The 21,948-nt window shown below is 60.5% G+C and overlaps 1 protein-coding gene across 2 annotated transcripts in view; it reads right to left on the bottom strand.

The window, feature by feature from the left end:
- The window catches only part of CSNK1G2 (casein kinase 1 gamma 2), a 95,219-nt gene that overhangs the window by 11,898 nt on the left and 61,373 nt on the right, over positions 1-21,948 (bottom strand). For both annotated transcript variants that reach the window (XM_075903219.2, XM_075903220.2), the window contains exons 3-5: positions 4,872-4,912; positions 3,117-3,186; positions 860-1,008 (exon numbers count right to left, since the gene is read on the bottom strand). In XM_075903219.2, the coding sequence (XP_075759334.1) occupies positions 860-1,008; positions 3,117-3,186; positions 4,872-4,912 (260 nt within the window). The remainder of the gene's footprint in view (positions 1-859; positions 1,009-3,116; positions 3,187-4,871; positions 4,913-21,948) is intronic.

Below are 21,948 nucleotides of genomic sequence, written 5' to 3'. Positions count from 1 at the left end.
CTCCGAGCCTGGCTTTGCTGCAGACTCCTGCCACCGCCTGGATTTCAGAGCAACACGAATCTCTCGCCGGTTCCCAGAGAAGTAAAGCCCCACTGCCCCGGTCTGAGACTGGCACAGAGAGAAGCGACTTGCCCATGGTCACCTAACAGGCGGGGCAGGCTGGGCGGGGGATTGGCCCCGGCGGGGCAGGCGGGGCGGGGGATTGGCCACGGCGGGGCGGGGGATTGGCCACGGCGGGGCAGGCTGAGCGGGGGATTGGCCCCGGCGGGGCGGGCTGGGCGGGGGATTGGCCACGGCGGGGCGGGGGATTGGCCACGGCGGGGCAGGCTGAGCGGGGGATTGGCCCCGGCGGGGCGGGGGATTGGCCCCGGCGGGGCAGGCTGGGCGGGGGATTGGCCCCGGCGGGGCAGGCTGGGCGGGGGATTGGCCCCGGCGGGGCGGGCTGAGCGGGGGATTGGCCCCGGCGGGGCGGGCTGAGCGGGGGATTGGCCACGGCGGGGCGGGCTGAGCGGGGGATTGGCCCCGGCGGGGCAGGCTGGGCGGGGGATTGGCCCCGGCGGGGCGGGCTGGGCGGGGGATTGGCCATGGCGGGGCGGGCTGAGCGGGGGATTGGCCCCGGCGGGGCAGGCTGGGCGGGGGATTGGCCCCGGCGGGGCAGGCTGGGCGGGGGATTGGCCCCGGCGGGGCAGGCTGGGCGGGGGATTGGCCCCGGCGGGGCAGGCTGGGCGGGGGATTGGCCCCGGCGGGGCAGGCTGGGCGGGGGATTGGCCCCGGCGGGGCAGGCTGGGCGGGGGATTGGCCCCGGCGGGGCGGGGGATTGGCCCCGGCCGGGCAGGCTGGGCGGGGCCGCGGCGCTTACCAGCTGGATGGCGATCATCAGGACCGTCTTGAGCGTGAAGGTCCGGTCGCACAGGTCAAACAGGTCCTCCAGGCTGGGGCCCAGCAGCTCCAGCACCATGGCGTTGTACTTCCCACAGGGCCCGAAGTAGTAAACCTGAGGGATCCCTTCTGCCAGGGCGAGAGCGGGAGTCAGCCCCAGCTGCAGCGGGGACGGGGATGGGGACGGGGACGGGGACGGGGGGACCCCCCCCCCCCGCAGCGGCCCGGCCAGGTGGCGTCTCAGGCGCATGCAGCGGGCGGGGAGCCCGGGTAACCCCGGCGCCAGGGAGGTGCGGCCGATGCTCCGACGGGGGCTCCCAAGACAAAGGGCCCCCCCTCCCCTCTCCAGGCAGGACACTCATTGGGAATCGCTGGGGGGGGGGGGGGGGGGCTGGCGGAGGCACCCAAGCCCGGCTGGCGTCCCGGGGGCTGAGGCTCAGGCAGGGGTCTGCGCAGCAGCATCTGTGCCGCTCCCTGGAGGCCCTCGGTCGGGGAGGCCCCCAGCCCCCCACAGGAGCCAGGCTGCCTTCCTCCCCCCAACAGGGAGGGGGCAGGTGCAGCCCCAGCGTCCCCAGCCCCGAGCACCAGGGCGAGAGGAGGGTGCCCGGCCCCCTCCCCGTCCAGAGGGTGGCTCTGGAGGCAGCAAGGCTCCGCCCCCAGCACCTAAGAGAGGCGGCGTGTGGGCGGGGCCAGGCTGGTGGCTGGGGAAGGCAAAGCCCCTGCCCCCAGGCTGCCACCCGCCCAGGCCCCAGGACTTGCCCCTCTGCTGCCAGGGGGCAGGAAGAGGGGAAGCTGGTCTCCGAACAACAGCCTGGCCGAGAGGAACCAGGCCCCGAGCAATCCGCCGCGTGGAACGACAGCGCCCCCACTGCCGGCCCTGGGCCCTCCCCCGCCCCCCAGCCCGGCCCTGGGCCCTCCCCCACCCTGCCACTGCCACTGCCCCTCACTGCCGGCCCTGGGCCCTCCCCCGCCCCCCAGCCCGGCCCTGGGCCCTCCCCCACCCTGCCACTGCCACTGCCCCTCACTGCCGGCCCTGGGCCCTCCCCCGCCCCCCAGCCCGGCCCTGGGCCCTCCCCCACCCTGCCACTGCCACTGCCCCCACTGCCGCCCCTGGGCCCTCCCCCGCCCCCCAGCCCGGCCCTGGGCCCTCCCCCACCCTGCCACTGCCACTGCCCCTCACTGCCGGCCCTGGGCCCTCCCCCGCCCTGCCACTGCCCCTCACTGCCGGCCCTGGGCCCTCCCCTGCCCCCCAGCCCGGCCCTGGGCCCTCCTCCACCCTGCCACTGCCCCTCACTGCCGGCCCTGGGCCCTCCCCTGCCCCCCAGCCCGGCCCTGGGCCCTCCCCCACCCTGCCACTGCCCCTCACTGCCGGTCCTGGGCCCTCCCCTACCCGCCAGCCCGGCCCTGGGCCCTCCCCCGCCCTGCCACTGCCCCTCACTGCTGGCCCTGGGCCCTCCCCTGCCCCCCAGCCCGGCCCTGGGCCCTCCCCCACCCTGCCACTGCCCCTCACTGCCGGTCCTGGGCCCTCCCCTACCCGCCAGCCCGGCCCTGGGCCCTCCCCCGCCCCCCAGCCTGGCCCTAGGCCCTCCCCCGCCCTGCCACTGCCCCTCACTGCTGGCCCTGGGCCCTCCCCTGCCCCCCAGCCTGGCCCTGGGCCCGCCCCCGCCCTGCCAGTGCCCCTCACTGCCGAGCCGCAGCCCCCCAGCCCGGCCCTGGGCCCTCCCCCTCCCTGCCAGTGCCCCTCACTGCCGAGCCGCAGCCCCCTGCTACTCCAGCTCTGAGCCCCCCTCCTCCAGGCGGGAGGACTAGGGGGCAGCAGGGGGAGAAGAAGCCCGTTCTGGACCCTGCGTGGCAGGGGATGCCCAGCCGATCCGGAGGGCTGTTTGGGGGGAGGGGTCACCCTTTCCAGTGACCCAGCCGACAATCCAGACTCCATCCGGCCCCCGGCGCGGACAGGAAGGGCTGGGACGTGGCGAGCGGGCGTGAAGCCCCCAGCACCAGAGGCGGCTGGCACGCAACGGAAACCATTCACCTCCTGGCAGCCCTAGCGTGGGGGGCGATACCCCCTCAGCCCGTCCCCTGGCGAGCAGGACACCCTGCTCTTTGGGAAAGGGGAGTCCCAGATGGCCCGAGGCAGCTCACACGCGGGGTCAGAGGAGACGCCCCCCCAGCTGGGCCTCGGCAGTGACGGTTACGCTCCCCCATTGGCGCCGCCGGCCGGCAGGGCCGCTCCTTACCCGCATTGCCGAGCTGCTTGTAGAACCGGTACTCCAGATGCAGCTGCGGGGCCCGGGATTTGATCGGCTCCTTGGGGAAGCGAGCGAGAGAGCACGTGAGCGGAGGAGGGGCCGGGCAGGCTCTCAGGAAGGGCTGCTCGCGTCGCACGGCAGGTCTTGGCCCGTGGTGCCAGCAGTGGGATTGACACGAGGCCAGCAAGTGGCTGGGCAGGCCACCGCCCACCCAAATGTTCCGTGCAGAGCAGAGAAGGGCTCCGGCCATGGGAAGCTGGCGGGGGGGCAGCTGGTCTACTGGGCAAATTGCTGAATTTACAGGAAAGGAAACGAAACCAAAGAAGGACCCAGGGGAGAGACCCCAGGCCCCCGGGTGGGAGAACAGGCCCCACGAGGGAAGCACAAGGCCTGTCACCCGAAGGCCAGGCTGGTGCAAAGGGGCCGGGGGCGATGGAGGGTGATTTCTCTCCCAGCCAGTTACTTTGGGGCAGGGAGGCAGCAGAAAGGCCGAGGAATCAGCATCGTGTCAATCCCACTGCTGGCACCACGGGCCAAGACCTGCCGCTGGCCCCCTCCCTCGCGCAGAACCGGGGTGCTGCCCTCTGCCCTTTCCTTGGAGGACGCTGACAAACGGAGCAGGGGGCTCACTCGCCACTGGGCCCAGGGCTTTGGGGGGGAGTCCCTGGGCTGCTCCGTGGCAGCGTGTTCAGTGTTTGCTGCCGAGCGCTCCCCGAAGCGGGGCCAGGCACATGGGGTTTAACCAGACAGTTGGGGCACACGGGGCGGGAGTTCCTTGGGGCTCTGGGGAGTTTCACCAGCAGGTCCCTCCATGCCCTGGGCTTTGGCACGCCCAGAAGTGCAACGCGGAGAGCGCAGAGCCAGTCGCAATGGCCGGGGAGAGGCTCCGATTAGGGCCTGCGTCTCCGCTGCCAGGCAGGACCGGCCCAGAGGCTGCAGCGCCTCACACAAGAGCAGTCCCCTAGCTCCACACACGGAGGGTCTCCCCCTCCCAAATGCGAGCCACAGCTCTGGGGTGCATGGACTTGGGGGACATGCAGGGGAGTGACGGGAGGGGGCCAGCGACAGGCTGGCCGCTCTCTCCGCTGCTAGGCCACTGCAAGGGCAGGCCGAGCGGGAGGCAGCGGTTTCCCAGGCGGCACAGCAAGAAACAGTGCAGGGGAGAGGTACCCATCGGGGATGTGAAACCCCAGTTAAAACGTCACCCATGAACCGTGATCCCGTGGCAGGGGGCTGCTCCAATCTGGCAGGGGCCCCCCAGGCTGCTCTGGCCAGGTCTCTGCACTGACCGGAACAGCTCCCCGCTGGTGAACCAGTTACCCCAGTAAGCGTGCCCGTAAGGCGCATGCTTGCCAAGTATCCAGTTAACCCTTTCCATCCCTAGTACCAGTGGGACCCCAGGAGCCCGGGCAGGGATACTAAAGCTCCATGGGTGCATCTCATGCTGACCTGGTGGACACGGGGTCCACGGTTCTTTCACTCTTGGTCTCTTGCTGAGACTGCGCATTGGTGCCAATCGAGATGGCTAGCGTGTGGCAGACAGGAGGACACTCTGGAGTTGCCATGAGCCAGCTGATCATCTTGGCAGCTTCATGAACTGCTTTGCATGCAGTAAGTTCTCAACCACCACCCCTCGTTATAACTGCCTCAGCTGGCCCTGTTTTAAGCACCTCTGGCAAGGCCAGGCTCTGAAACACGAGCCAATGTGGACCACACGCTGAGAGGGAAGGAAAAGAAACTCACCAATTTTATAGCTACGTATTCGTTCGTATAGAGATTCTTTCCTGCAGAAAGAGATGAAAGAAACATTGAGCGTGAATGGAACTTACAAACAATGCTCCCTCTGGGTTTTTCCATCCATGTGCAGAATAAATTGTATGTGCACCGAGGCATTTGCGAATGTGCACCACCACCAGACATGAAAACCCTGGCTGTGGGCACTCTGCTAATCAGCTGGGTGGCACGTGAGTCCCTCCTGAGCGCTGCACCGGGGCCCTGGGCGCAGACTATCCACGCGTCGAATGCAGCAGGGAGGAACAAGCCAAATGCTCGGCTGTTAAAAGCCTCCCCAGGGGGCAGGCAGTTTGCAGAGCAAGGGGTGGGGGGCGAGGGGGGAGTGGCTGCTCCACAGCCCAAGGAGGCACCAGTCTGAGCACGTTGTGCAGGTGACCACGGAGGGGCTGGGATCCCAGAGGTTCCCATAGACAATGATCTCTCGGCATGAAAGCAGTGCATCCTGGGACCTGTAGTCCTGCGAGGCCACATCTCTGCAACATGCAGGCGAAGGCACCTGCAATCTATGGCATTGTATGGAAGTTGGCGCAGCCCTTGGCAAGTTACCAAGGAGCAGGGACCATGCTCCTCGGGGGGACGGCCCGCCCATACCTACGCTCACGTGCGCCAGCGCACGAGCTGGGAGCCCCAAGGGGCTGCCTCTGGCTTCATTTCTACGCCAGGATGCTCAGAGGCAACGCCGCCGCCATGGGACCAGAGGAACCGCGAGGCCCTGGCGCACTCCAGCTCGCGGCCTGTGGCAGTCAGCAGAGAACAAGCAGCAGCTGCATGTTGGCCCTTCTGCAGCCCCAGGCAAGGGCCCCAAGGGACAGCACCAGTCACAGTGCAACGCCTGGGTCGTGGCCAGCCCTCCAGAAGGGAACGCAGGAGGCTCTGCAGCTGGCGCCAAGCAGCCCGATTCCATAGCCAGGCGTGTACCAGACCCTCTGTGTACTGGGGGCCACGCGGGGATCTCCCCGGAGCGCAGGAGGCAGTCCCTTGAATACCGCAGCCCCTCTGCTCAGCGCCAGGCCCCAGTGACGGCAGAGCCCTGGGTTTGCTAGTTGTTACGCTGGGGATGGCCAGCGCCACCCCCAGAGGTTTGCCTGGGCCTGCTGCGCTGGGTCCTTTCCTGGTTTGTAACAGCGGACAGCAAACAACTTGCACTGAGCCAAGCCCCGCCCAGACCTCCGGGGAACAGCACCCTAGGGAGGCCGCAGCAGGGGACACAGCAGCACAAAGCCAGGGCAAACCCGGGGCCACTGCCGCTGGGACTGATCTGGATTGGAGTGTAAATCTCAGGAACCAGCAAGGGGCCCTTGTCTCCCCACATCGGCACAGGGCTTTGCAGAGCCCAGAGACGGAGCCCAGTGGTCGGACGTGCACAAAACGGATTGTTTCAGCTACGTGGCTCCAATGCGAGGGGCCAGGCAGCTAGAGCACAGGATTCCTGGGCTCCGTCCAGCAGCCCACTGTGTCGCCCCAGGCAAGTCACTGCTCTGTGCCTCAGTTTCCCCACCCATACAATGGGGATCACGAGTCCTAGCTCTTTCCATCAGCAGATCTCAAGTACCCGGGGGGGAAGAAAGGGTGAACCAGCATTGGTCTGTGATGGCCTTGGAGATGGAAGACACAGCAACGGACACTTGCCCGCTGGTCTACGGCTGGGGAAGAGCAGAGGGCTACAGGGCTCGGAAATTCATTTCTCGGAAGGTTGGCTCGGTCCCAGTGCTAGGCCTGCTACTGTTCTAATGGCAACACTTACTGAACGCGGGTCAGGATGTCCACACGGCTCACTCCAAGCCACGGCACCGATCTGGTTTATAGCAACTGTAGGGCAGCCTGGTGCTCCTGTGGGCAGCCTAGCAGGCTCCAAGGCTGTGTCTACACTGGCCACTTATTCTGGAAAATCGAGTGCGGAGGCAGGCTCTGGCCAGCAACAAACTCGCCTGCCTGCCTGCAGAGCTAAGGCTTGCAGAGCTTAAAATGTTTCCCAGCCAGCCAGCCTGCCCTCCCAGCTGGGGATGTGGTTCTTCTTGGCTGCCTGTTATTCAAACAGGCAGCTCCCATTGGCCAGTTTTTGGCCAAAACTGGCCAATGAAATCATGCTGGGGGCGGGGCAGCTCCTGAAGTTTTCCCCCCTCCCCTCCAGTTTTGAAACAGAAACGGGGCTGAGAGGTGTGTGGGGCTGCAGAGCAAGGAGGGGAGCCTGCCTGGGGCTCCCTACTACCTCCAGTGGCTTGGTGGGCTGGATCCGGCCTGGGGGTTGTATTTTGCTCAGGCCTGGGTCAGAGTCACACTGGCCTTGAAGGAGTTTTGGCTCCAGGAGGTAGAACAGACTCCTCCGCCCCCCCCCCCCCAGCTTTCTGTGGTCCCAGGCTGCCCCCAGGATCGAGGTGGCTCCTGTATGTGGAAGGCGGGATAAGGGATGCCCTGAAGGTAAGGGGGTGGGGTCATCCATGGACTAGGGGATGGGGTGCTCACCTGGGGAAGGTAGGGTGGTGGGTTCGAGTTCCACCCACGCTGGGGCAGGGGGGACAGCCCACACACAAGCTGCCCCCAGGATCAAGGAGGCTCCCACAAGCGGAAGGCAGGATAAGGGACACTCCAAAGGTAAGGGGGTGGGGTCATCCATGGACTAGGGGATGGGGTGCTCAAGTCCCCTCCCCCCAGAGCACAGTGCCCTTGACCTCAGCCCAGCCCACACCCATGAGCCCCATCTGTGGGGCGCAACAGACCCGAGAGGTGACCTTGGCCTCTCCAGGCTGGGAGACCAACCTCCTCTACTGAGGACCTCACCCCTTCGGGGCAGGCGCCAAGTAACCGTCAGCCCTGGAGGGAGCTGTCACTCAACCACGTATTCATTGGCAGATGGTAATACAGAAAGTGCCGCCCCCCCCCACAATGGCCTAGGGCAGGGAGCAATATTCTCACGTGACCAGCCGCAGCCCTGGTTTTCCCAGGCGACTAGGCCTGAAAGGAGCCTCATGCCCAGAGCACAGAGCACTTTTGGGACGCGCCCTCGAGGCATCCCCAGGAACCCTGGACACTTGGGAGAAATCTCAGCCAGAGCCCCCAGCGTGTGAGTTGACACTAGTAGCTACCGCCTCTGGCACTGGACTGGGAGTCCCACAAAACTGAGCTCAGCGCCTGCAGGTGGCAGCTCCAGCCTCCTCCCCGCTGGGGATGTCAGTTTTTTAAACTCCACTTAACTGATTGCTAATTAACATGTCACCCACCACCCTCAGCAAGAGCCACCCTGGCCCCTTCACAGCTGCCTATCCCACCAGCTAACCGCTCGCTAATGAACACGCCAGCATGCCACGTCACAAGACATGCTCTGGGCTCTACTTGCCAGCTGAGGAGGTACCAAGGGGAGAGGGAACTCACGCTACCAGGCAGACTAGTTAATGCCAGTGAAAACGCCACTAGCGAGGGGCCCAGGCGCCTTTCAGATTCCAAGGCCCCAGGGGACCATCGCGACCATCTCGTCCAGTAATACATGTGCCACGTGTGCACCCATTAGCCACAAGAGCCGCATGATCACTCCACCAAACCCATTAATTAAATCTACTATGTATCTGACAGCCTCTGTCTGCGTGTCCGTCCACGAGACTGTTGGCTTAAGAACTCCTGAATGGTAATAGCTACGAACACCAAATTCGGCAGCCAGCTTCCTCTTATCATAGCTTGAAGCAGGGTCAGGGTTTGCTTGCGCCGCACAATGGGATGTGCCTGGATTTCGATTGCTTCTCGTATAATGGAATGGGAGGGGCTAGGGACATAAAAATGTGTTTAAGGAGGTAACCATGGAACTGCGTAAATAAGCTTTATACTGCAGAGCCCACAGCAAAGCCGTCCCAGGAGAGGAGCTCCAGCCCCTGCTGGTTAACCAGAACCAGCAAGAATTACCGGTTCATGGTGATGCTTGCTGGTTAACCTTCCACATCCCTGGGAGGGCTCTGGGCGGAGGGACAGTTATACTGCAGAATTACCACAAGGGGCAGCAAGGGGGACTGGGACAGCTGTGGGAACTCCATGGGCCAGCAGAGGGCAGGGGTGGAGAAAACACAGCTATCTACTGTATATTTTAGAGCATTTGCCTGTCCGTCCGTCCATCCCCTGGCTGTGCCACTGCAGCGGCCACAGACAGGCGCTTCTCACCTGGTCCCAAGCTGCTGCCTCTCTCCCCGGGGCAGCCTGACCCTCTCCTCCCCATCCCCAGGCAACAATTTCAACAAAGAAAAATGACACCGATTTAAGACAAGGGCCTGAGCTCCGCCAGGTACATCTTCACGTAGAAAACTGTAAATATAACCAAATACTCGACAATTTTCAATACAAGGAAAAGGCAACGTAGCCAATGTATTTATTGCGCGCATTTAACTGCCTGCTGGTCAGTGTGGTGCACGGCTCTCCCGCAGACACACAAGTGTTAGCAGTTTCCAAAGGCAGCTCAGACTCCAGCGGCTGGCTGAACACACTGTGGTGTGCGTTTCCGTCCCTCCACCCGCCCATGCTGCAGTGGTATTTACAACAGCCCTTGGCCCCTCAGTAGGATGTGAAGATGTAACCAGGGGTACTGCTCACTGGTTAAGGTTAACCAGTGGGGCTGGCGGGGCCCCGCCCCACACAGGGGTTGGTCCAGTGCAGACGCTGCCTGCAGGGCCCCCTTGCCTGCCGCAGGCAGGAGCTGTTCTGGCATCCTGGCTGGTGCAGCCCCTGCCCATGGTTGGTGTGGGGGCGGGGGTTGCAGGCAGGAGCTGTTCTGGCATCCTGGCTGGTGCAGCCCCTGCCCATGGTTGGTGTGGGGGCGGGGGTTGCAGGCAGGGGCTGCTCTGATGGACTGGAGCAGCCCCTGCCTGCAGCAGGGAGTGGGGGGGGGGGCAGGCGGCAGCATCCCAGCCCCATGGGGGTGCCTCGGCGGCATCCCGGCCCCGGCTGCACAGGAGCAGCCTGATGGGTCTCTGGCCCCAGATCCAGCCACACGGTGTCCCAGCCCCAGCTATGCAGGGGTGGTCCGGGGCGACTTCATAGAACCATAGAGCTGGAAGAGACCTCAGAAGGTCAAGTCCAGCCCCCTGCCCAAGACAGGACCAATCCCAACTAAATCAGCCCGGCCAGGGCTTTGTCAAGCCGAGACTGAAACACCTCTAGGGATGGAGACTCCACTACTTCCCTAGGTAACCCATCCCAGCGCTTCACCACCCTCCTAGGGAAACAGTTTTTCCAAATATCCAACCTGGACCTCTCCCTGCACACCTTGAGACCATTGCTCCTCGTTCTGCCATCTGTCACCACTGAGAACAGCCTCTCGCCAGCCTCTTTGGAACCCCCTTCAGGAAGTTGCAGGCTGCTGTCAAATCCCCCCTCACTCTTCTGCAGACTAACAGACCCAACCCCTCAGCCTCTCCTCAAGGGTCATATGCTCCAGCCCCCTAATTATTTACTTCAGCTGCACGAGGCAGGCAGGTGGCTTGTGCTTAAGCCCTGCTGGTCCAATGTGGCCGGGCAGGCACTGAACTGGTTAAACGATACTATTTTAGACGTTTCATTGGTTAACTATTTAAATGCTTTTTAACATTCCTAATCCTCAGCCCTTGTGCCAGAGCAACACACGGGGCAGGGCACGAGGGGCAAGTGGCCAGCCAGCAGCCAGTGGGGGTCCAGTGGGGGCCCTGACACCCGAGGCACAGGCCTGCCCCACCCCCCCCAGTATTCACAAGCAGCAGCAAGGCAAAGCAGAGCCATGAGGTCCCAGCTCACGCTGCTTCTCCCCCGCCGGCTGCTGGTCAGCCTCTGCCCCCCGCCCACGCCGAGTTCCTCTGTTTCCCCCCTTGCTGCTGGTTAGCGGGGGTGGGGATCCCCATTGCCAGCACCAATCTTGCTAGTTTCCCGGGCTGCATGGCTTGGGGGAAGGGGCAGGAACAGGCAGGCCTAAGGCTGGGGGGTAGGGCTGGGGGTAACATAGGAAGGGGCCCAGTTGCCTCTGGCCAAGGCCAATAAGGAGACGAGTTCTTCCTCCTGGAGCTTGCTCAGTCTCTGAGCTCACCTAGCCCTATTCGTCCAATCAGCCTTGAGGAGTCGCTGGCTACACCTGCAAGGGCCACGGGCCAGGGCCAGACCGCCTCCTGCACGTTGCCAGCCAAAGATCTGCCCCCACCCCCATCTCTGCACCAAGCCCGTCACTTCTGGCTGAACTGAAGCATCTTTTCCACAAGGTGTGAGTAACTCCAGACTGCAAGCAATGGAGATTGCCCCGCAGCCCGCGGCACGTTGGTCTAACGGTTAATTATGCTCACCGTTAACAAAAACTGCGCCTTATTTTAGGCAAGTCACAACGATTCTACTGAGGGTCAGAAGATTCTATCAACCCAACTCCAGAACAGGAACCTCTCCCCTTCGAAAGCCAGCGACTCCAGCAATGCTGGTACCTTTTATTTTTGTAGTGTCCTTTAACTTCCATACTTATGTGTAGAGCAGTGTGCCCGTACCCTCCTCGAGCGCCCGTGTGCTGCTGGGGAGATGGTCCAAGGCAGCAAACATAAGCCACAAAATTCACTAACAGCATTTTTTGTGTAATTCTGTCCCCCTACTCCAGCCCCCAAGGTTTAAGCCCCCCCAAAGCATTGGGGGAGCCCCTGCGGACACTCCAGCTGAGCCCCACCGTGGGGCAGGAGCACACAATCTACTAGGCGGGGCCCCCCTAGGCTCTGGTTCAGGAGGAGAATGTGGGAAGTGTCTCAGTTGGGGACCACGTCAGGGAGGGCTGGGCCTTTTTTTGCTTCTCACTTGTGTGCAGCCCCCGACATTTTCCTGTGGGTCAGTGGCCCCGACCCAGAGAGGGCTCCGCACCCCTGCCCTCATGCCATTGGGGCTCGGGAGCTGGAACTTGTGAAGAAGCTTCCCTTTGCCACAAACCATTGGAACTGCAGAAGCACTTCCAAGCTGAGTGCACAGCACCTCCTAATGCTTGGCTGGCAGGTGAGCAGGCAGGAAAAATGCCTCGTCCATCTGTGTGTGAAGGAGGACGGGCCACCGCGGAGATTAACAGAGAATCTGGGTGGTGGCAGAAGCAGAGCTATGTTAATACTGTGCGTATCTTCTGCCGGAGGAGGAAACGCGAGCCATTAACATTCCGCGCAGCAGGACGGCCGGAGCGTGCATGTCACACACCTGCAGTTTAGGGCAAAGGAAAGCTCAGGGATTATTACAATCCACAGCATCTCGGTCTTTAAAAGCCAAACCAGACTCTCTGCCCTAGCTTATCGCCCTTCCCTCTGCCCCGTCCTGCTTTGGACAGCCTCTCCGGCAGGAGGAGTGAATCAGAGCCAGGCTGAGAAGGTTCCCCTCAGCCTGGCGCTTGGTGTGCGCAGCTGAGCGGAGGAGGAAAAGGAGGCGGTGGCTGCGGTTCAGACAGAGCCACAAACCAGAGCTGGGCTGAGGAACCATCCTTCGGAATATAAATGACAGGAGGGTTCTTTAAAGCGTCCTGGGGACCCAAGAAGCTGTCAGCTTTCCCACCTCAATCAGAATATTAAAGACGCAGGCCCTGGGGAATGCCCGGGGCTGGCAAAAGATGCTGCACCATAATACAGGGCTTGTTACCTCAGCCAGAGCCAAGCAGGCCCGCACCTCAGCAACGGGGTCCGGCAACACCCCGTAGGGACAGAACCAAACGGGGTCTGTTTCCAAAACCAAACTCCCACTTCATCCATCTCCTTCCTGACGGAATCTTTAGCTCCCGGCCTGTGTTGGCCTAGCTCTGCAGTTTCCCTTGAAGAGGTGGAGCGCTGAACAGAAAGCAGCGAGCCCCGGGACCCAGGCACGGCCACACAGCAGGAATCGGGTGTTATGAGCACAGGTCGAATTCCTCTTTGTGACAATTACTCAGAGCCAGCGGACAGGAGTCCATGAGCTCCTGCGGCCCACAGGAGCAGCAGTAACGGTCTGCTTGAGACAGCAGCTGGGAGATGGTGGCCCCGGCAGAACGAGGAGAGGAAGGCCTGGGAGATGTGAGCTCCTAGCGGGGAGGCGGGGCTGGCTGGCCTGTCCAGGAGCAGAGCCCCGCCCAAGGACTGCAAGGCTGCATTTCAAACTGCTCCACCTCCACCACAGCAACGGGGGACGAGGGGGCTGGGGGGGGGGGGGGGACAGTCAGAAGCTGCAGATTCAAATCCCAGCTCAGCTGCATACTCCCTTGTGGGCTTCTGAGCAGGCTGCGCCATCAACCTGCTGCCTCAGTTGTCTACCTGTGAAGTGGGCGTGACAAGACAGCAAGGAGGGAGCTTGCACCCAGCTCCAGAGTGGGAGCCAGGACCCCCCTTCACCAGCACAGTCCGTGTGCCCATTTTACAGTGGGGGAAAGCCCTGTCCAGGCCGCAGGCTGGGGCCACATGGGTGAAAGGCAGGAAAGCCAGGCTCAGGGTTAGGGGGGTGGCATTTGGAAGGGCACCTGGATTCTCCCAGGAGTTAGCACTTGACTCATCTCTGAGAAACTCGGGGTGCGGTGTGAGGGGAGAGCCCCCGGCCCAGTGAAACTGACTGGCTGGCTGGGAGGAACCTTTGTGCAGCCCTGACCCGCCTGGTCTCTCCCACCTCCAAGCTCCAGTGCATGGAAACAGCCAGTAAACAGGAGCACAGGGAGGATTCACATCCCGGGAGCTTCCTTCAGTCAGCAGAGCCCCAGCGATTTGCAAATGCCACAAGAGAGGCCTGGGGTGAGCACAGAACGTAAACAGGCAGCCACCGGCAGAAACTTCTGCCCCCGCTGTGCTCAGCACCCCCATTGCACACACTGCTCTGAACTCACTACGCACTGGCAGGGGCAAGGCAGGGGCTGGCATCACACCCCCTCCTGGGATCCTGTCTGGCTGAGCCAACCCGGAGGCCACAACAGCTTCTGAAAGGGAACAGCTTTCCTGGAGCCCGCCCTGGTATTAGCCTGCCCAGCAGAGAGGAGGCCGCAACTGCTGGACACGTAAAGGGGGAGGGGGAGAAATCACCTGGGCACCGCAGGGTGAGTTCAGTGGTAGTGGCTAGAAGCGCCCCAGTTCTCAAGGTCCCCTGCCATTTCAGGAGGCACGGGGGACGTCTCCAGTCCCATTCACAGGACAAGTTCTCACTGGTTGCCATGAGACACGCCCACAGAAACACAGCAGCCCTGGGATCAGCGAATCCGGACACCTCCACCAGGATTCGGCCTCTCGCCTCACTCCGCTTTACTGCCCCCAGATGTGCCTCTGTAGCTTAACCTGCTTCCAACCCTGGTCTGCTGCACGCTGGAGCACATCTCCTACCCCTGAACGCAGCCTCCTCTGGGGACAACACAGCAGCTTTTTAGCAGGCATGTGATGGCGGAGGGTAGAAAGTGAAGGGTCCACTGGACACTAGGGCTGTAAGAGGATAACGGTTACCAGGCATCGTCACCGTAGGCTGCCACCCTGTGCTGCTGGCTTTGTATCACACCCATGGGGGGGAGCCAGGATACAGATACAGAAGCACGGGGGGGGGGGGGCGGCAGCCGGTGCGTGTGGCAGTTCTACAGTTACCCAATTACCCCCTTTTTAACACCGCGACTGGACACTGCAAGGAGAACAGAGACAAGGCCCAAATCCCCCCCCCCCCCCCCCACTGGACTTTGCTGGAGGACAGGGACTTCGGCCTAGCTCTGCACAGGCCTGGAAATCAATGAGAATTTGAAACACCTCTAAAGACCTGAGCCTAACCGTCTCCCTCTCCCCCAAAGGCTGCTGGTGCGCAGGCCCCGTGCTAAGCTCTCCTCTGCTGGACTGAGGCCTTTGGGCAGCGCCGGCTCCGCCCAAACACCCCTGCCTCAGCCTGGCTTTCCCCGGCACCCTTCCTTCCCATTCCTGCCCAAGCCCAGCGCTGAGATCTCAGCGCCAGCCTCCACTGCACACGCGGGCTTCGGGCTGCACCTTGCAATTCAGCTGCCGCCCTCGCTGCAACCTGCTGAGGGGCCCAAGGAGCCCGTTCTGCCCTGCTGGGGAGGGGGAGAGCCGAGGCGGGCAACACGGGGGAGGGGGATTTCGACATCTTGTGGGACAGCTGAGGGGGAGGGCAGGGCCAGCCGCGTGGCCGAGGTAGTGCAGCTTCCAGCGCATGCAGCGGAGTGGGAGGGAACGGAGCTGTTCCAGGAACATGCTCGGCAGGATGGCTGGGGCTGCCCCGTATCATCACTGCCCCCTGCTGGCTGAGTCTGCCAGCTGCCCAGAATGTAGCAGCCCCTGCACAATACACAGACAGCCCCACTCTCAACCAGGTGCTACATGGCAGCTCACTTGCGCTTCTGATCCTGGGACCGAATCACGTCATCTGCACGCAGGTCCATGGTACTGTACCCGGCCACCCGGGCCTGGTTCTGTGCCTCCAAAAAAACAACTGGAGAGGGGTGGGAGCATGAGGAAGGGCTGGATCATTACTAACTGTTGATCTGGTACCTCCCCTCTTCTCCCACCCCGCCCCTTCAGTGCTTAAGGACTGCCCTGCCCTAGGAAGCCTGCAGTGTAAGGGAAGAGTGGGAGGGCTGGGCATCCAGTGTGGGACCCCTCCTGGCAGGGAGCTAGGATCACCCTGGGAAATGGTTCTGGCGGCTTGCTCTCCCCCCTCCCCTCCCCTGCACACTGCACAGAGAGAACTTTAATACTGTAACAGCCTGTGGGCAACTGGAACCGCACAGCTGCTACCGACACAGGTGCTGTCAGGAAGTACCACAGAATCTGCAGGAGTCAATGTGGTTTTTAGAAAAAAAGAAAAAAAAAGTGAAGATGAGAGCTGCTGAAAAACAAAGCTAGGTTGGGTTGTGGCGCCGGCTGATGCAAGATGCTGCTTGACTAAAGGTCTACAGCCGGAGGAAGGTGACACCGGGGCAGGACTAGCCCGCAGAGCCATAACTCGGCACGGGGCCCTAACCCTCCTTAGGAACAATGTCTCTGGTAAAAGTGAAGGTGTGTAGGTCTCTGCCCTCCTTACATAATTGTCACCTGCCCCCTCCCTTCCAAAGTGAGCTTGGAAAGGGCCATTTTGACACCTGCTTCTGCATGTCACACCACCCAGCCGGACCTTTTATCGCTCATTCCCCAAGCACGAGGAGGGGAACGGGAGTCTTGAGGCTACGTCAGTGGACTGGGGAAAGGGCATGAATCCCAGCTCTGCCTCCGACCCCCATGGGACCCTAGCAGGCTGCCTGTCCCCTATCGGTACCCAGTGTCTCTCACCGTGGGTCCCCAACTGCTGCAGCTCTGCCTTTTAAATGGACTCAGAGCCTGGTGGCTCTTACTACATTTAAAAGGCAGAGGAGCAGCGGGGTTAGCCCCCGGGGCCGGCGGGAGCCAAGACTGCTTAATCCTGGCTCACCTCGCCTCCGGGGGCTAACCCTGCACCCAGCTCCTACCACATTTAAACTGCAGAGCCACGGCGGAGGCAGTGAGCCCCCCCCCCCCCCCCCCCCCACGCATCGACTAATTGCTGATTAATCGCAATTTAACATCCCTCCGCTGAACAGGTTCGTGGGGCATTTCAGTCCCAGCTGGGACCAACTACTTTACTCTCTGCTCTCTACCCCCGGATTTCCTTTGTCAGCCTGTTGAGCGGTGGGGCCATCCTCGGCAGGGCAGCAGGCTCATGCCACAGAAGAGCATCAGAGGACACCTTAAGAGAGACGAGAGTCTGGGCCAGTCTGAGGGGACACACGTCGCCTCCCCTTCCTTACAGGTCTCCTCACTAGACCCTACAAGCATCTGAGCTGTTCCAAGCAAGATCACCACGAGACTGAGCCCAGAACGCCACCACATGTGGGGCCCGGCACCTCTTAAAGGCTGGATCCAGGGTACAGAAGGGCCCAGGTCCCAGTGGGAACCCCCCCCCCCGAGACCGAGCAGCGCTAGGTCAAGCCCATCGAGCCTCTAGCAAGGGGTCATTATTGTCTACAAAAGGCGGGAGGGGTGCAACGGCTGGGACGGCACAGGGCAGAGTTAAGGTTCTTGGGAAACCTTAACGAGTTTACTCTTTACTTTGGACTTTCCAGACTAACTTGTTTGGGACACCTGCAACACCTCAGTAAAGTGCCAATCCCTCCACCACAGACCCAGAGAGCAGCCACGAGTCTCTCAGGTGACAACAAAGAATTTTAAAATTAGCCACATGCCAGGCCGGCATCCCAAACTGAACGACCCCTGGCACTGCAAGGCCACCCAGGAAATGCCTGGACAGAAGTCCCATGCAAGTGCTGCCCAGAACCCTTAAGGGGACACCCAGCTGCTTAACGGCTCAGTTAGGAATCACAGAATACTAGGACTGGAAGGGACCTCGAGAGTCATCGAGTCCAGTCCCTGCCCCCATGGCAGGACCAAATACTGTCTAGACCATCCCTGACAGACATTTATCCAACCTACTTTTAAATATCTCCAGAGATGGAGATTCCGCAACCTCCCTGGGCAATTTATTCCAGTGTTTGACCACCCTGACAGTTAGGAACTTTTTCCAAATGTCCAACCTAAACCTCCCTTGCTGCAGTTTAAGCCCATTGCTTCTTGTCCTGTCCTCAGAGGCCAAGATGAACAAGTTTTCTCCCTCTTCCTTATGACACCCTTTTAGATACCTGAAAACTGCTATCATGTCCCCCCTCAATCTTCTCTTTTCTAAACTAAACAAACCCAGTTCTTTCTGCCTTCCTTCATAGCTCATGTTCTCTAGACCTTTAACCATTCTTGTTGCTCTTCTCTGGACCCTCGCCAATTTCTCCACATCTTTCTTGAAATGCGGTGCCCAGAACGGGACACAATACTCCAACTGAGGCCTAACCAGCGCAGAGTAGAGCGGAAGAATGACTTCTCGTGTCTTGCTCACAACACACCTGTTGATACATCCCAGAATCGTGTTTGCTTTTCTTGCAACAACATCACACGGCTGACTCATTCAGCTTGTGGTCCACTAGAACCCCTAGATCCCTTTCTGTCATACTCCTTCCCAGACAGTCGCTTCCCATTCTGTATGTGTGAAACCGATTGTTCCTTCCTAAGTGGAGACTTTGCATTTGTCTTTATTAAACTTCACCGTGTTTAGCTCAGGAAAGAGGCTAAACACCAGGCACAGGACAGTACTTTGAGGCTCCAGCCCAGGTTAGTGGTCCAACATGAAGAGGACTCCTGTGGACCTTCACAGCCTGGTATTCTGGGGTTTACTTGATTGCCAATCCACGGGTCCTTATGCCTGCTGCCTGGCCAGGATGAGGCAGCCCCTGGAGGCTGGAGAGCCTCGCACAGCAGCTCTAGATTCAAATACTCTATGTGGGTTGTCCCCTTTTACTCTAATGGAGCAGGGGAACCATCCTCCTGTGAAGGCCGAAGCCTCATCCCAAGAACTCAGGCCTCCACTCAGAGCAGGGATGCAAATGGTTGACCGGTAGGGACAACTCAGGCAGGCTGCTGTTCCAGGCTGTAGCCCATGCGTGTGGCAGGCCCGTCCTGTCCCCTCCCACCCACTACGTCTGCAGGTTACATGTGAACCCCGCCCCCAGGAGCACGGCCGGCGCTCCTGGGGAGCTGCTGAGCCCGCCGTCAAGGCTCCCTGGGAATGGGGCTGGCAGCCCTTGCTGGCCCTGCTCCCGGGTAGGCAGCTCCGCCGCAGGCTCTGCAGTATGAAGCCTGCAGCGTGGTAACCGCTGGGAATTCTGGCACGTCCACGGTTACATCCCTAGTTCGGAGGCATGTGGGATGCTCCCCTCTATCCCAAGAGAGGGAACAAGGCCTTGATGCGTAGGCCCTAACGCAGCCAGTGCACGCAGCTGCCCATCTGCTGCTCCTAGGCCAGCACTGAGTGCTGTTCCTCTGCTCCCTTTGAGCACAAGCCACCCTGGTAACCAGCCAGTGACCCGCTCTCATCCTTAGCTCGTGGCAGCCAGCAGAAGCAGATGGCTGCACACTTCCCAACCTCTCTGCAGAAGCTGCTGGGTCACAGCCCAGTGCCGGGGCTGCTTTGGGAGAGGTGGCACATGGCCCTCTGGCCACCCCTGCTGTAAACAGCTTCCTGCCGTTTCGGATCTCAGAAGGCAGCAGCAGCTGCCTCTACCATGGAAGCAGCCTGGCCAAAGCACCAGGCAGATCACAGCACTGGCCCTTGGTAAGCACCTGGCAAGGGGTAAGTGGTGGTGAACGCAGGGCGTTCCTGCAGCTCCCTCCTGCAGCTTGTGAAGTGGCTGCAAGCTTCCACTAAAGCAATTACGCTGGTGGGCTGGATGGGGGAATGGGGGTGCTACATGGGGAGGCTCTGCTGCTGGATGGCCTGGAGGGGGTCACCCCCAGTATCTGCACCCACGAGGAAAGGGCACAGTCTCCGAGCCAGCCAAACCATGCCTGTGCTGGACACCCGGGCGCAACAAGGCCCAGAGGCTGTTCAAATGCCCTCCGCAGCCAAGGGAACTGTGGCTCCTGTTGGCTCCTCACGGGATCTTTGCCTCCCTACGAGACTTGCTCACCTGCAGCCGGAGGCAGTTGCTTCCCACCCGCGCCCTGGATTCCCTCCAGCACGAGGCCAGCAGGTGGCATCGCCGTGGGCAGGCTGAGAGAGGTGCGTGGCAGCACATCGGTGACACCGCAGCACTCAGCAGCTTCCTGGCCACTCACAAACCCGGCTCCCCTGGACGGCTCGTTGCCCTGCTGCCCTGGTTCCCACTGGGGGTGTGAAGGGTTAACCAATTCTGGGTGAGGCTTGCTGGTTTCTGTTAACTGGTGGGGAGTGGAGCAGCACCCTGCCCGCTGCTGGGAGCGCTAGCCCTGCAGGGCCTGCTCCAGGGGGTGCTCCAGCCTCGCCAGCGGAGCCTGTTCCCCCTTTAATCAGTTAACTGGTTAAGCATCACGGTTAACCGGTTAACCAATTAAACGGGATTTTACATCCCTACTTTCCACGGTTCGAAGCCAGTGAGGTAGTTCCGTCTGTCTGGATTGTAAGCTCTTTGGGGCAGAACCTGCCCAACTATGCGTCTGTGTAACATGCAACACAAAAGGGACCTGATCTCAGCTGAGGCCTTGAAGCGTTGCTGTAACACAGCGCTGTGATCGCCAGCCTCAGGTTCCACAGACTAGGTCAAATATTTCCAAAGGGGTTCACGCCGCCATTCAAAATGGTTAGGGGTCTACAAACGAAACCCGATTGAAAACCCCTGCCCTGGACAACGAGAGACTTGGGAGCCACCTGCACTCTGCCTTTCAGCATCTCAAACCAACATTTTCAGCAGTGGCTTTTGAGTTTTAGCACCTTGGACACGGTCTCCCCCAAATGGGGTAATCGAGATCTACGGTGCCTCCCGCCTCCAAGCAGAAAGCAGCACCAGCTTTCAAGTCAGCCGGCCAACGTTACAGCCAAGGAGTTGTGTGTTGAAAACTTTCCTTTTTGAAATATGCCATTTTTCTCAGGTTTTTCCTTCCCCAAACTGCATCTGTTCTCGACACACACTTGGGTCATGCAAAGTTTCAATGCTGTTTGCAAAAGAAGCAAGTTCCCCTTCACACTGGAAACACATCCAAAGACGTCTGGTTTTTAAAACCCAAAACTGAATTTTGGATTTTGCAATCAGTTCTGCTTTGGGTGCTTCCTCTCCCCCAGGACAGTCCGGATTGGGCCTGCTGCCCAGCAGTGCAGTGTTATCTGATTTCTCTCTCAGCAGACAGTGTTTTTGTCCCATCATTTGGGGTCACTTTGGTCCTTTCACACATGCTCTGGCATGGGCATGGATCAAGGTTTGTATTTTTAGGAGTAATTATCATCAAATTATCATCTGAAAAAGTGGGTTGTGCCCACAAAAGCTCTCGATACGATCTATTAGCTTTGTTGGCTTCAAGGGTGCTCTAGGACCACTGCTTTTTTTCTTCCTATTTTTTTTTTAAGTTACAGACTAACACAGCTATCCCTCTAAGACTTTTCATTTGACTCCTGAAAGCACTCTGGAGCCTTGAAAGAAGTTAATGGTGTATCGGAGGAGGAAGTAAATTGGATTTTATGATCAAACAGACCAATTTGCTCTGGCCTACATCTCTGTACCGGGACACTCCCCATTCGAGCCCAATGGCCCGTTTTATCATGCCATTTTACAGATAAGCATCAGAATACTACAGGGTGCACAGGCCTCCTACAACAACTACATGCAGAGACTTGAACATCTACGGCAAGCAGAAATTCATCCCAAGAAGCGCTACAAGCTCTGCAGAATCCCAACTGCCAGTGGAAGTAGTAGTTCCTCTTCTAGCCCTCATGGTTTGGAGAATAAACATGCACATGTTCCCTTAAGCTGGATGCTTGTGCAGCAGCTGGGGAGAAATTCAAATGCCGCCCAGCTGATCAGCAGAGCTCCTGCTGCTAGGTGGTGTTTCTCTATCGGTGGTGCACATAAAAGTCATTCTGCACATGGATGGGAAAGCTCAGAGGGAGCTTCGCCGTGCACATAGGAATCAGTGCAGTGCCATCTGCCTGAGTCTGGGAGCAGACTGCCCCGGGGCCTCTTGCGCTCAGACCTGTAGCAGAGTGAACCCAGACCAGGGCGTTACCCATTTGTATTGTGCTATTCAAAGCTTGTAAGCAGCTGGTAAAGTGTCACGGCTGGTCAATTTATTCTGAGGCAGCTTGAGAAGTCTCTGATGGGCAGCGGAGGCAGGAACTGAAGCTCTTTGCTGGGGAGGTGATGTAATGCTATTTACTGGTGATGGAGCAGAACAGCAAAGCCAACTGCACGGGAGCAACCAGGGGGTTGAGAGAAAGCCGAGCGGAGACCCCTTCCCCATTGAAACAGGCTGCAGGAGGGGAACAGCCCCAGAGCCAGGCCCCAACAAACCAGCCCCAGCAATGAATCATTGGGCTGGGCAGTGGGTAGCGGGGAAATCCAAGAGAGACAATTCTCCTCCCTCCCAGCAGGCAGGGGGGTTGTGGTTGGAGTGGGAGGTTTCCCGTTTATCATGCACATCCTGGTTGAAGGCTGACACACCAGCAAGTCCAGGAACCGCCACCCGGCAGGGCAGTACTTGGTACTGCAGGACTC

Source organism: Pelodiscus sinensis, chromosome 32, assembly GCF_052426305.1.
Source record: "Pelodiscus sinensis isolate ZL-2025 chromosome 32, ASM5242630v1, whole genome shotgun sequence".
Taxonomy (NCBI): domain Eukaryota; kingdom Metazoa; phylum Chordata; order Testudines; family Trionychidae; genus Pelodiscus; species Pelodiscus sinensis.
The sequence above is the reverse complement of the archived record's forward strand: the minus strand, read 5'-3'. Positions and strand labels throughout refer to the sequence as shown.